Source organism: Topomyia yanbarensis, unplaced genomic scaffold (genome assembly GCF_030247195.1).
Source record: "Topomyia yanbarensis strain Yona2022 unplaced genomic scaffold, ASM3024719v1 HiC_scaffold_535, whole genome shotgun sequence".
Lineage (NCBI taxonomy): Eukaryota > Metazoa > Arthropoda > Insecta > Diptera > Culicidae > Topomyia > Topomyia yanbarensis.
The window spans coordinates 9,479-24,464 of NW_026683753.1; the positions used below are offsets into that span (position 1 = coordinate 9,479).

The 14,986-nt window shown below is 42.5% G+C and overlaps 3 protein-coding genes across 3 annotated transcripts; 2 read left to right on the plus strand and 1 right to left on the minus strand.

Moving 5' to 3' along the window:
* Positions 1 to 5,034: 5,034 nt before the first annotated feature.
* LOC131695791 (ribonuclease Y 1-like) lies at positions 5,035 to 5,874 on the plus strand. Its single transcript, XM_058984314.1, has one exon. The coding sequence runs from the start codon at positions 5,035 to 5,037 to the stop codon at positions 5,872 to 5,874; it is 840 nt and encodes a 279-aa protein (XP_058840297.1).
* A 2,037-nt stretch (positions 5,875 to 7,911) lies between these two features.
* On the plus strand, positions 7,912 to 9,779 carry LOC131695790 (uncharacterized). The gene is made up of 2 exons (XM_058984313.1): positions 7,912 to 9,533; positions 9,596 to 9,779. The coding sequence occupies exon 1, from the start codon at positions 7,972 to 7,974 to the stop codon at positions 9,187 to 9,189; it is 1,218 nt and encodes a 405-aa protein (XP_058840296.1). The 5' UTR covers positions 7,912 to 7,971; the 3' UTR covers positions 9,190 to 9,533; positions 9,596 to 9,779.
* Positions 9,780 to 13,557: 3,778 nt separating this feature from the next.
* On the minus strand, positions 13,558 to 14,073 carry LOC131695789 (uncharacterized). Its single transcript, XM_058984312.1, has one exon. It carries the CDS (start codon positions 14,071 to 14,073, stop codon positions 13,558 to 13,560), a length of 516 nt encoding a protein of 171 aa, XP_058840295.1.
* Positions 14,074 to 14,986: the final 913 nt, after the last annotated feature.

The following is a 14,986-nucleotide window of genomic DNA, read 5'->3' on the forward strand; positions in this document are numbered from 1 at the left end:
TCGCGCTTAGCCATTTCACGTGGAAACCTGTGTACGAGGCGAGGAAATATTTTGTAATATTTGTAAGCGATCTACGAAAAAAGTGTCGAGTGATAAAAGTCACCCCGGTTTACGGTTCTAATCAATTCGTTGGCAACACCTATTATTCCATATCTATCAAGTTTGGCTAGCAAAATTGGCACACAAAAAGTTAACAAGTCGGTTGGTTAAGAACTTTTCCAAAATTTTAATAGTTTTTAATTTAACAGGGTTAAAATTGGTCGATAATTCGTAGGGTCGTAAGAGTCGCCGGATTTGAATACAGGCGTTACCTTAGGGATTTTCAAAATATTTGGATAAGAACCCGTTACTATTATACGATTGAATAGTTTATTAATGATCACGGAGAGAGGTCCTATGTTGGCTTTCATAAGATCTGCCGATATGTTATCATGCCCTCTACTTTTTTTTTAACGTCAAGCTGACTTATGAGGATACTAACTTCACTTACACTAGCAAGTCTCAAAAAATAGAATTGCTTACACTCTTTACTGATTTCAAGAAATCAAATTTTTTTTTCGGGAGAATATCGGTTAGGTTATTTCCAATCGTGGAGAAGAAACTATTGAACACTTCAGCAATATCTTGATCAGATTCAAGAATGCTTCCATCGTTTTTCAATTTTATAGGTTCACTAACTTTGGTGCGACCAAAAATTTGATTTAATTTTTTCCACACGTTTGTATGGCTTGAGCTTTTTAGTATATTTTCGTAATAGTCACTTTTACATCTCTTTTTGGCAATCTTAACTTTTTTGATATATGTTGTAGCATTTCAGCAGCTTGCACATCGTGAGGATTCCTTTTGACTTTATCAAGATATTTATTCTTTATTTGTATCAACCGCCAAAGACTGAAGGTCATCCATGGACAGATTTCATTTTCAACTCTATCAGTTTTAGTAAACGTTCTGGTACAATCGATCAACAATTTGTTATAGGTTGTAATAAGAATATTCAAGGTAGCTTCAACATCATCGGTAGTTTGAAAACTGTTTAAAAATGTGGAGAATTGGCTCTGTAACTTAACAAGATCAACGATATTCATTCTCAGTTCCTGTTGCTGCTTTCCTAAATTCACAGGAAGGGACGAAATGACAAGAAGATGATCACTAATGTCGCTGTAAATTGTATGATTTTTCAACTGTGAAGCGGAGTCAATGGAGCAAATAAAATGATCCAAAATGTTGTTACTTATTGGACGTATTGCAACAGTATTTTTGCACACATAGCTGTATGTTTCTAGTAATTGTGTATATATAATTACTACGTTATTATTGTGTAGATTGATTGGAATGTTCACATCGCCAGCAATGAAATATGGTTTAGACGGAGTAGAGTTAGATAACCAACTTTCTAACATATTCTGAAAAGCGTTGTAGTCAAAAGATGGTGGCCGATACACACCAATAACATTGTACAGATGGCCGCGTAATTTTATTTCTAAATGAACTTACACTAGCAAGTCTCAAAAAATAGAATTGCTTACACTCTTTACTGATTTCAAGAAATCAAATTTTTTTTTCGGGAGAATATCGGTTAGGTTATTTCCAATCGTGGAGAAGAAACTATTGAACACTTCAGCAATATCTTGATCAGATTCAAGAATGCTTCCATCGTTTTTCAATTTTATAGGTTCACTAACTTTGGTGCGACCAAAAATTTGATTTAATTTTTTCCACACGTTTGTATGGCTTGAGCTTTTTAGTATATTTTCGTAATAGTCACTTTTACATCTCTTTTTGGCAATCTTAACTTTTTTGATATATGTTGTAGCATTTCAGCAGCTTGCACATCGTGAGGATTCCTTTTGACTTTATCAAGATATTTATTCTTTATTTGTATCAACCGCCAAAGACTGAAGGTCATCCATGGACAGATTTCATTTTCAACTCTATCAGTTTTAGTAAACGTTCTGGTACAATCGATCAACAATTTGTTATAGGTTGTAATAAGAATATTCAAGGTAGCTTCAACATCATCGGTAGTTTGAAAACTGTTTAAAAATGTGGAGAATTGGCTCTGTAACTTAACAAGATCAACGATATTCATTCTCAGTTCCTGTTGCTGCTTTCCTAAATTCACAGGAAGGGACGAAATGACAGGAAGATGATCACTAATGTCGCTGTAAATTGTATGATTTTTCAACTGTGAAGCGGAGTCAATGGAGCAAATAAAATGATCCAAAATGTTGTTACTTATTGGACGTATTGCAACAGTATTTTTGCACACATAGCTGTATGTTTCTAGTAATTGTGTATATATAATTACTACGTTATTATTGTGTAGATTGATTGGAATGTTCACATCGCCAGCAATGAAATATGGTTTAGACGGAGTAGAGTTAGATAACCAACTTTCTAACATATTCTGAAAAGCGTTGTAGTCAAAAGATGGTGGCCGATACACACCAATAACATTGTACAGATGGCCGCGTAATTTTATTTCTAAATGAACGTAGTGCAAACCGTTGATTGTTTGATTATCGATCAATTTACATTCCAATGAATTTCTCACGAATACTGCTAAACCGCCTGACGAGTTATTAGGACATGAGAAAAAAGGACGATAGCCAGGAATATTGCAAATACCACAGTTCTCTTTCTATATCCATGTCTCCCCAATAACAATAACATCAATACCTAGATTACATTCAATCACAAAGTAAATCACTTCATCAAACTTTTCAAAAACATTTAATCCTCTAACATTCCACTGAGTAACATTTAAACAATTAGTACCATCCAAATCACATTTTTTGTTAAAATCATGCAAATTATCATAAAATCTATTTAAAATCATAATCGGTGTAGAATCCATTTTTCATGATTGGTAACCCAAATTTTTAAGAAATTTCCGAAATTTATTGTGTGCTTTTCTTCCGCTTAGGCGAAGGAGAATGCACAGAAGTTGACGCCTAATCAGGTGTATGTACTGGTTTCAAAAAATTGAGATCTTCTCGATTCAAACACGATTGAGATCTTCTCGAGTTTTTACTAATTCCGGCTTACTATTGTCATCTTGGTGTATCAATATGACTCCACCCCTTCCTGCCCAAATGTGCTTCACGTTTAACAATTCTTGTGATTCCCCGAGTTCTTTGATCAACTCCAGAGCTAATGGAGTCAGTTCATCGCGCAAGGTCACGTTTGTGGATCTACCGTTAACTACAAACTTTTCATCAATCGAAGTTGACAATAATTTTCCGAATTGTTTCTTTTTAGTAAAAACTGCCTCTTTCAACTCTTTGTTACAAAAAACAATTCTGATAGGAACCGGAGTGTTAGGTTTGTTGCTGACGAAAATCCTCTCAGCTGATACTACAAGTTCTGAGTTTCCCCGTAGCCCTACACAGAGCAGCAATTTATCAATTAGTTGAGAAACGTTCTCACCCGGAATGGAAGGAATACCCCAAACGACAGCATTATTACTTAAGGCGGCTTTGTCCGATCTGTCAACATTAGCTTCCAACTTATGAACTGTACCCTCTAAATGATTTTGTGATTTTTTCAAACGATTTATATCAGCTTTCAAATTTTCATTTTCAAATTTAAGATGCTTAAAGTCAGTGACAACCTCATCGAACTTGTCGGATAAAAAGGCCTGGGACTTTTCAATAGTGGTGGTAATTTACTTCACCTCGGTTGTAACCGCTTGCATTTGCTTTGCAACTGTGGCAGAAATTGTTGCTTTCATTTCCGCAGCAAGAGAAGAAACCAATGAACGATTACTATTCTGCATTGTCACAATTCGTTGGTAGATCGCTGAGCAGTCAGACGAACAGAAATAATCGGTTTCTCTCATGCGGCGTATCGCATTGCCTATAATATTTTTACATTTAAAGTGGACACTAGAGAAACAGTACGTGCACGTTAAAATTTTTGAGCAATCGAACTCTTTTTTCTCGCAAACGGAGCAGATAAATTTATCATCTTTATTCATTATAGTCAATTCACGGAAGCAAGCTGAAGCAAGTTATTAAGGGAGACAAAAAAAGTAAACAAACAAATGATATACAGGCAACACACGCTATAACAAATTTCTGTGATGTAAGTACAACAAATTATAGATCACTAAGTTGGGTCAGTGGAGATGCAGTACCAAAACAAGAGCAGATAACTGTTTCCAAACGCGTCGAATCCAAAAAAAACAGTCGTATGTATGCATACAGTTATTCACAGCAGTGCCGTATGTAGAGATTGTGTTCCTACAGCTACTCAACTAAACGAACGTTGAAGTTTGCTTTCCAACCTACCAGACTAAGTCCACTCAACCACAACCAAAGCGATTTGCTCGTCAAGTACCGGTTAGGTTTCAGTCAACTGTTCTTCGTTAGCCAGCTAGCCGTTTGAGCGACACAGGACACGATCAAACTTTTGCGTGAAACGAACGGTACCACAAAGTGTATCTATAGGTGTTGTGACGACGAGGCCCCTTGTTGCAGTGCCGCTACGAACGCGACCAATTGAAACGTCATAAACAGTCAGTCAAGATAGATGACAGGGAAGGATAGATGACGATCGTGACAGATAGAAATAAAAAGTCACATTGCTTAACTTGGAGTGTCGGCGAAAAAATTTATTCGAGGTTTATTATACTTATATATATATACACTATTTCTTTATCTAAACCTAAACTAAAGTGAATTTTGCGCTTAAAACTATTGCTTACATCTAACAATTACACGAACTTGTATTAAAAGTAAGTAATCTTAGCTTATAACTAAAAAGTAGGGTTAACTTACATGCGGTTATTCTTATAGCTAGAAAATTGCGTGAACTTACGGTGTGATAAGACCCAAAAATCCGGTCTACGCAGATACACCAATAAATTGTAGGTGACAAATGAATTAATCACACAAAATGATAAAATTAATGAATAAAATTAATTGTTCACAGTTGAAGCATTCCACTATCAAACTGTTTCGGATTGCTGTCGAAATTTGGTGATATCACCTCCCCCACAATCTTCAAAATTTATTGTACGTGGGTGCGACGATGGAAGGGCATCACAACGTTACTGGTTTTAACTGCAAACGATGCGAGCTTTCGGATTCGGCAGACCAGATGGTCGCGTGCGATGTTTGTCAGGAATGGGAACATTTTCAATGTGCAGGAGTTGACGATCGGATCAAGGATCAGTCATACGTCTGCACGGAATGTTCCATCAAGCTGTCGGAAAGAGGCGAATGCACTAAACATCTCAAGCCCTCCACAGCCGGCAAGGATCAGCGATCAACCAAAGCTACGGCTAGCAAAGCCGGATCGAAAAGCAGCAAAAAGGTTCCTCCAGCAACGCCGGCAGTCAGCATAACCTCCAGTGCTCGTGTGGCTCTAGAAAAGCAGATGCAAATCATAGAGGAAGAGAGACAAATATTGGAACGGGAGCTGAAAGAGCAGGAAGATATTCGCAAGCAAGAACTGGAGGAAGAGCAACGGCAGCTAGCGAAGCAACGCGAGTTAATGGAGAAGGAGAAAATATTGCGCGAACGCAAGTTACGAGATTCGAAGCTCTTCCAAGAGAAACAACAGCTGATCAGACAGCAGTCTATGGAGAAAAAACGCGAGCTTATGAAGCAACTCGCCGAATCTAGCAGTCACAGAGGATCGATCGTTGATTCTGGTCCTTCGAGCCGGAAGGTTGAGGATTGGTTAAACAGGCAATCACAAACAGATGCCAACACAAGTGGGACGGATAGGGCCAATGAACCACCGGGCTCTGCTCGCGGTCTGGCTGCCGCTTGCTCACTCCGGTGTAAATTACACTCAGCCACCAGCCAATATGCTTCCGGTGACCATCGGCGCTCAGCAAATGGCAGCGCGTCAGGTAATGGGTAAAGAGCTCCCCGTGTTTAGTGGTCACCCCGAGGACTGGCCGATATTCATCAGTAGTTTTGAGCAATCAACGGCCGCTTGCGGGTACACGGATGCGGAAAATCTTATCCGCTTACAACGAGCGCTGAAAGGTCGCGCGCTTGAATCGGTAAGAAGTCGGCTGCTACTTCCTACTGGGGTAGAACAAGTTGTTAAAACCTTGCGAACACTCTATGGTCGGCCCGAGTTACTTATCCGGTCGTTAATGGGAAAAATCCGACAGCTACCGTCGCCTAGACACGATCGCTTAGAAACGTTTATGGAGTTTGGTCTAGCGGTACAAAATCTCGTGGACCATCTGAAAGCAGGTCAGCAGGCTGGTCATCTAGCGAACCCGGTATTAATGCAGGAATTAGTGGAGAAATTGCCGGGGCCATTAAGGCTTGAATGGGCTGTCTTCAAAGGCCGATTTTCGACGGTTACGCTTGCGACCTTCGGCGATTTTATGTCCGGGCTCGTCAACGCGGCAAGTGAAGTGACGTTCGAACTGCCATGTTTCGGAAGATCGTCTAAGCTAGATAAGCAGAGGCCGAAAGAAAAAGCCTACGTGCAGACACATACGTCGGAACCAATGCCAACAGGAGCGTCCCCCAGGACGGATAAGCAGGTACCGAGAAAGGCTTGTACTATGTGCGACGTGCAAGGGCATCGCATAGCAGAATGTGCTCGCTTCAAATCACTGAACGTGGAGGACAGGTGGAAAAATGTGCAGCAAAAAGGTCTTTGCAGAACTTGTATGAACAACCACGGGAAATGGCCTTGCAAATCGTGTAGAGGATGCGAGATAGATGGCTGCCGCGATAGACATCACACTCTTCTTCACCCTTCATCCGTCAAAGTTTCTGCCAGTCATATCGGCCGGAACGAAAGTCGATCCCCGTTGTTCCGTATAATCCCAGTTGTACTTTTCGGCAAAGGTGCTGCTCAAACAATTTTCGCCTTTATTGATGAAGGTTCATCGGTAACCCTACTGGAAGAAAATGTAGCCAAGCTGTTAGGAGTTAGTGAGGCACCGGAATCCCTTACCTTGCAATGGACTGGCAATATGACAAGACAGGAGCCTAGGTCCCAGCAAGTGAAGTTTGAGGTTGCGGGTGTGGGTAGTGCTATACAACGAAAGCCAATTCAAGCCCGCACAGTAAGCCAGCTCGTTTTTCCGAAGCAGACAATGCGGTATCAAGATCTTGCGGAACAGTTTCATCATTTGCGGGGGCTCCCGCTGGAAGATTACGCAGAAGTTCAGCCGAAACTATTAATCGGACTGGATAATCTGCGGCTTACTGTTCCAATAAAACTGCGCGAAGGACGAAGCAATGAACCGATCGCGGCGAAGTGTCGACTAGGGTGGAGCATATACGGTTGCTTTGGCAGCCATCCAATACAAAGTGCGCTTGTAAATTTGCACGTCGGTGCAATCTCCGATCCTGATCGCTTGCTAAATGAACAGCTTCGGGATTATTTTGCAATAGAAAGCGCAGGCGTTACGATTCCTTTCGAGAAGCTCGAATCCAACGATGATACGCGGGCTAGAAGAATAATGCAGGAGACGACCCGTCGTACGAACTCGGGGTTTGAAACTGGCCTATTGTGGAAAATGGACAACCCGTGCTTCCCCAACAGTTATCCAATGGCTGTTCGTCGTCTACAAGCACTGGAGAGGAAGCTCCTTAAAACCACCGAAACTGAAGCAGCAAGTGAACGCACAAATTTTAGAGTTCGAGGTGAAAGGTTATGCCCACAGGGCAACCGAGGCTGAACTACAGTGTGTAAAAGCTGATCGTGTGTGGTATCTTCCACTAGGAATCGTGCTACACCCAAAGAAACTTGGGAAAGTTAGGATTATATGGCACGCTGCGGCCAAGGTAGATGGGGTTTCATTCAACTCTAACCTTTTGAAAGGGCCTGACCTGCTTACGCCACTCCCGACTGTTCTCAGCCGTTTTCGTCAATACCCGGTAGCTGTGAGAAATGTTCCACCAAATTAAGATCCGTGAACCCGATCGTCAGTCGCAACGTTTTCTTTGGCGTGAAAACTCTTCTCTGCATCCTACGCCCTTCGTTATGGACGTGGCCACCTTTGGGTCAACCTGCTCACCTACATCGGCCCAATACGTAAAAAATTTGAACGCGCAAGAGTTCGCAGGCAAATATCCTCGGGCAGCTGAAGTTATTGTGAAGAGCCATTACGTTGATGACCTGCTAGATAGCTTTTGGACGACTCAAGAGGCGGTAGACGTGATCAACGAAGTGAAACTCGTGCATTCTTTCGGCGGGTTCGAAATCAGGAACTTTCTGTCCAACAGAATGGAGGTTCTGCAGGGAATCGGTGAATGTTCTCATGAAGCGATTAAAGATCTTGCACTAGAACGCGAAGGAATCACGGAATCTGTTCTGGGAATGAGATGGATACCATCTGAGGACATGTTCACGTATACTTTCACTCTCCGGAACGATTTGCAGCTGATACTCAAAAATGGCCATGTACCAACGAAACGTGAAGTACTGAAGGTGGTTATGAGCCTTTTTGATCCCCTTGGACTCCTTTCGTTCTTTCTAGTTCACGGTAAAATTCTCATCCAAGACTGTTGGACATCCGGGCTATTTTGGGACGACCCCATAGGAGACGAACTCTGCGAACGCTGGATACGGTGGACAAAATTCTTTCCACAACTGGATACCCTCCATATTCCCCGATGTTATTTTCAAGATCCATATCCAAAGGACCTCAAAGGACTTCAAGTCCATATATTTGTGGACGCAAGTGAAGCTGCATACTCCTGTGTGGCATACTTTCGCTTGCCGGTAGGACAGGGATTCCAGGTTTCTTTGATATCCGCCAAAACGAAGGTTGCCCCGCTCAAAGCTCTGTCCATTCCGAAACTGGAGCTGAAGGCCGCTGTCTTGGGGGTCCGGCTACTGGACTCAATACTCAAATCTCACACTCTTCCAATATCAAAACGTTTCTTCTGGACAGACTCGACTACGGTATTGGCATGGATCCAATCAGATCATCGCAAATACCTAAAGTTTGTGGCCGTCCGTGTTGGCGAGATCCTTATGATGAGCGATCAGACAGAGTGGAGATGGGTCCCCACTAAACTAAATATCGCGGACGACGCTATAAAGTGGAAATCCGAGCCGAATCTCAATTCCAACAGTCCGTGGTTCTGCGGACAAAGCTTTCTTCAGGATGCCGAAGAACATTGGCCTGCTGCACGACGATTTGCGACTGTCTCGGAGGAAAACCATCCGGTACAGGTGCATACTACCCCCACATAATTGGTCGACGTGGCACGTTTTGGTAGTTGGGGGAAACTACATCGTACGATGGCTTACGTCATTCGATTCATTCAAAATATTCGTCGAATTCAGGCTGGCGTAGTACTAGAGCGGAATGTTCTCACGCAGGACGAGCTCAAGGGTGCCGAGGAAGTGCTATAGAAGATGGCGCAGTCGGAAGCTTTCTCGGCGGAAATTTCTGTCTTGCATTTAACACAAGGTCCCCCAGAATTACGTCACGCGATCGTCGATAAATCGAGCCCAATCTACGGCTTATGGCCATTCATCGATGAACAAGGGATTCTACGAAAGCGCGGCCGTATCGATGCCGCACCGTATGCATCGTATGAAGCTAAGTTTCCAGCAATCTTGCCCAAAAGACACCTGATTACTTTCTTACTTACAGACTGGTATCATCGCCGTTTCCGCCACGCCAACCGAGAAACCATCGTAAACGAAATGCGCCAGCGATTCGAGATCTCCAAACTCCGAGAGCTAATCAAAACGGTAATGAGCCGTTGTATTTGGTGCCGGGTTGCAAAAGCAGCTCCAAAGCCTCCTCCAATGGCCCCGCTTCCAGCCATCAGGCTAACCCCATTGATTATTTCGGCCCAGTACTTGTGAAAGTTGGTAGGAGTCAGGCCAAGCGCTGGATGGCATTATTCACTTGCCTCACAAACCGTGCAGTGCACATCGAGGTCGTTCAAAGCTTATCGACTGAATCGTGCATCATGGCAGTACGACGGTTCGTCTCTCGTCGAGGCCCTCCAGCAGAATTCTATACGGACAACGGGACTGGAGCAAACAATGAACTGAAAAGAGAGATAGAAACGCGGAATCAATCTTTGGCGCTAACATTTACTAGTGCCCAAACGCGTTGGAGATTTATCCCGCCCGGTACACCACACATGGGTGGCGCGTGGGAGCGTCTCGTGCGATCCGTGAAGGTGGCAGTAGGATCATTGCTAGACGCACCTCGTAAACCCGACGACGAGACACTGTTGACGATTATGAACGAGGTAGAGGCTATGGTTAATTGTAGGCCACTCACTTACGTTCCATTGGAGTCAGCCGATAGAGAATCCCTAACTCCAAACCACTTCCTGTTAGGAAGCTCGAACGGAGTCAAGATACATCCAACGCCACCGGTCGATGAGCGAGTCACGCTTCGAAGTAGCTGGAAGCTAGCGCAATACATTTGCGACGAGTTCTGGAGACGTTGGGTGAAGGAATACCTTCCTGTGATAACACGCAGGTGTAAATGGTTTGACGAAGCGAAGGATATTGTGGTCGGAGATTTGGTTGTGCTGGCGAGCGGAACGGCGAGGAACCAGTGGGTGCGAGGTCGTGTAGTGAACGTGATGCTCGGGCGTGATGGCAGAGCTCGCCAAGCCTGGGTACAAACGTCGACTGGCGTAGTGAGGCGTGCGGCAGTAAAACTAGCGGTGCTAGACGTCATGGAGTCTCGTGAATCCGAAAATAAACTCTCGGATCAGGCGAACCATCACTAGGATTCACTGGCGGGGGTATGTGACGACGAGGCCCCTTGTTGCAGTGCCGCTACGAACGCGAAGCAACGCGACCAATTGAAACGTCATAAACAGTCAGTCAAGATAGATGACAGGCAAGGATAGATGACGATCGCGACAGATAGAAATAAAAAGTCACATTTCTTAACTTGGAGTGTCGGCGAAAAAATTTATTCGAGGTTTATTATACTTATATATACACTATTTCTTTATCTAAACCTAAACTAAAGTGAATTTTGCGCTTAAAACTATTGCTTACATCTAACAATTACACGAACTTGTATTAAAAGTAAGTAATCTTAGCTTATAACTAAAAAGTAGGGTTAACTTACATGCGGTTATTCTTATAGCTAGAAAATTGCGTGAACTTACGGTGTGATAAGACCCAAAAATCCGGTCTACGCAGATACACCAATAAATTGTAGGTGACAAATGAATTAATCACACAAAATGATAAAATTAATGAATAAAATTAATTGTTCACAGTTGAAGCATTCCACTATCAAATTGTTTCGGATTGCTGTCGAAATTTGGTGATATCACCTCCTCCACAGGTGTACTCACAATTACCTTCTACTCAATACGTAGTCGCATCGCCAAGTGGGTTCCTTCACTCCAACACAGCAGCAACAGGAAGCCGAGGCAACGGCTAAATAATAGCACAACAATGGACCCCTCTTGGATACGAATGCACTACTAAATATTTTTTCTGCGAATTATGGTAACTTTGACACCGCCTCTTCACAAACTTCACTCAGCCCTCAACAACCACGTTATCAATTATCAAAATAACACTTAATTAAAAACAAAATAGCAAAAAACACGATATATTTAAGATTTATCGCGGACTGTACCAGTTTAGCGTCAACCATAAACAACAGTGTTGCCATCTCACGGGCTAACGTTTTGATGGCATTTATTCCGGCAATTGGAACGTTGGATCGTTCCTTCGGAACACCAAGGATGTTCGCCATCTCTTCGGTCACGAAGTTGACTTGTGATCCACAGTCCAGCAGCACACGGTATTCATGTGGTTGATTGTGTCGGTCGGTAACGTGAACTACTGCTGTCAGCAAAAGCACAGTTTTCGTCGACTGCTCATAATTGTAGGAGCACTAGGGTTGTGGTATCGGTAATACTGATACCGAAAATCCCGGGAATACCGACCCATTTTTGGTACCGTAATACCGGTACTGAACAAAAGCCAGTACCGGTATTTTCGGTACTATACAATTTTTTATGACAAATATGTTAACTCTGCAGGGTGATCTGTTTCAAAATATCGGTCTACAAGATAACGTTTAATAATATTAATTTGGCTTCTAGATAAATCGCTGAGATAACACCTTTATGTGGGAATGAGGTGGGACCACCATCATAATAATTCTAGAAGTTAAAGTTTTATTAGCGACATTCTGATTGGTTTCCATTATTCACTAATAATAAGACTATGGTCTAAGTCACGTCTGTATTTGGTTTGCTCTTAAACCTTCATCTATAATAGAACGAACAGCGATTTAGTAGCTAACAGTTTTAGACTTGGTAAACTGCTTCAAATGGGGCGATTTGTAATTATTGGTGATCGGAAAATTCAGCAAAACTCCATAGTTTACAGGAAAGCAAAGAGCCTGGATATGCGTTAGAGAATAGTAGGCAAATGACATAAAGGTCGAAACCAATTTTCAGAAAAGCAAGAGAGGAAATGCGATTAACCTGCTCGGAATTACTGCCATTCTCGTTTTGATTTACTGTTGTTAATAGGGTTTCATACATTTACCATCTGTTCAAGTCGACAAAAGTCGCACCACTTAGCAGTTATTGATTTCAAAGTGGCCTAGATTTAGAAATAAAAGAAGGTGCCCCATACGAAAAATATATTTTGTGAAATGAGTCTTGCCATTCCGAAGGAATTAAAAACAATAAACATGTTTTTTGATCAGCAAAAATCAATCATCTGAGAATAAGATCATCAGTTTGAGCATGCAATTTCAGTTCGAAGCTTTTTTCGATTTTTTTAAAAAAATATTCGAGTACCGGTACATTACCGGTACTACCGGTACTGAGGGCTTCAGTACCGTAGTACCGGTTCTCGCCAAAAAGGGTCGGTACTGCGAACCCTAAGGAGCACGTAGTCGATACTTGTGGATCATTTCCAGAAACTGGAACAGAATTTGGTGTAGCAGTAGGAATGGTTGGATTCGCTGTTTCAGAAATGTCATTTGGATTATCTTTCTTTCTATCCTCACGGAGGAGTGTATGGTGACGCTTTTGTCACTTTCGACATGTGTTCTTCGATGGACAGTTACTGATACGGTGTCCTTTTCTAAGGCAATTGAAGCATACGCCAGCTGCTCTAACCTTTTCGAAGTTCTGAGATGCGGATATATTTTTCAAGATGGCACACTGAAAGTTTAGATGTGTACCACCGCAGAATTCGCACGATTCCTCTTGGCAGGTAGAACTAGAAGTAACGGCGTAGCTTTTCTGAGCACGTAGTTTTGGTGGCGCTGACATAAACTTAGACCTGGCCTGATGTGGTGCTGTAGCTATAGGTGTTGAATTGGCAGCTTCGCAATTTTCAAGAATCTGACACCTGCTTTTCAAAAAGGCGATGGTTGATTCGTACTTTGGCAGCTCTCCTCGTTTTGCGTCGATTCCCATGCCTTGCGAGTAGATTTGTCCAATGCATTTGTGATGACGTATACGATTATGTGCTCAGAAACTCCAGTTAGCTCTTGTTTCAAATAACGAAGACATGGCGTGTGGAATCGTCGAGGTTACGTAAATCCTTATGTGATTCTCCAGTTAACCTTTTTAGCTGGGGCAAACCTCGAATGTGTTATTCGACGATTACGCGTTGATTTTCATAGCGTTCCGTTAACACTGACCATGTTTGTTGGTAGTTCCCTTCGCTAATAATATTTTCATCCAAAATCCCAACAGCTGCACCAACAAGAGCTTTGTCTAGGTGGTACAGTTTGATGGCATCAGTATCTGAGGAATTTGCCATCAAATCTTGGAATACTGCCTTGAATTTTGGCCAGATTGCATAGTTTCCGTCAAATGTTGGAATTGGTGCCTTCAATGGTTGCTGTTGAATCACAATATGCGGTGTGGTGCGTGGCGAAGCTGTTGTATTTTTCGTCTGCAAAATAATTTCTTCAATGGCCATGTTCAGATAGTCATGAAGATATTCAAATGCATCGTATGCTCGCTCTTGCTCTGGTACGGCTTCATCCGGAACGCGCGCCATTATCTGGTTGTGAATATTGTTAAACTCGGAATATGCAGCAGCAAGCTTGTTTCTCATCACGTTCAATTGAGCCAATCCAGCATTATCCTTTTCACTGTACATCGAGTGCAACCGCACTAATTTGCGATGCACTACGTTGACGAAAAAGTCCTGTGAGTTCCTTTATTGTGGTAGCATCTACACCATTTTCCCAATCATTGAAACCGAGAAAATTTTCAGATGCACTGTGTTGCGGCAATGGTGGCAGTGATAGTATCACATCATTCTGCTCCCGCGGCGGAAAGGGCATTTTCACTTGCGCGATACACTATTTCACACAGCGCAAACAAACTTGTTCCGACGAGCGCGTACATCCGTTCACACAGCAAGAGAAGAAAGCTTTGAATCGAATTGCGCAGCGTTTTTAATTTCACCTTCTCGTTGCGTAGTTGATGGCACTGGGTGGGAAATCCTATCCGGTTCGAAGGACCAATTATGTTCCGACTGGGGAACGGTTGGTATCGTGGAACAATACTAGTTAATATGGGATTTTGATGTGTGATTGCACTCTTCCACCTGTAACTCTGGAAACGGGACATCGACAAAAATTCAATAGCAGATTATGGGAGCGTTATACCGTAAGTTTGAACAATTCGGTCCGGCCGTCTCTGGGAAAAGTGAGTGAGATTACACACATACAGATATTTGGCGATCTCGACGAGCTGAGTCGAATGGCATATGAGACACGGCCCTCCGGGCTTCGATTAAAAATCTGAATTTCAGAGTGATTGCATATCCTTTCTATTGAGTAAGGCAAAAATGGCCCATAAGCTCTCTCGGTCGCCTCGATGCACCACTATCGAGGCGTAATGCTATAGCCATCTTAAAGCAATTGTCTGCCAGAGGTTCTTTAGCACTGATGCATGCAATATGCTTGATGATGTTTGCAATACCGCCAAACCCCTCAACCTAGGGGAGAGTACTAAAAATGTCAAAAAGTTATACAACAAGAACTTAAAAAGCTTATACATCATTA

What these genes read in the sequence shown, in the direction of transcription:
- LOC131695791 (XM_058984314.1), top strand. Translation starts at nt 5,035, where the DNA reads ATGGAAGGGCATCACAACGTTACTGGTTTTAACTGCAAACGATGCGAG.
- LOC131695790 (XM_058984313.1), top strand. Translation starts at nt 7,972, where the DNA reads ATGGACGTGGCCACCTTTGGGTCAACCTGCTCACCTACATCGGCCCAA.
- LOC131695789 (XM_058984312.1), bottom strand. Translation starts at nt 14,073, where the DNA reads ATGTACAGTGAAAAGGATAATGCTGGATTGGCTCAATTGAACGTGATG.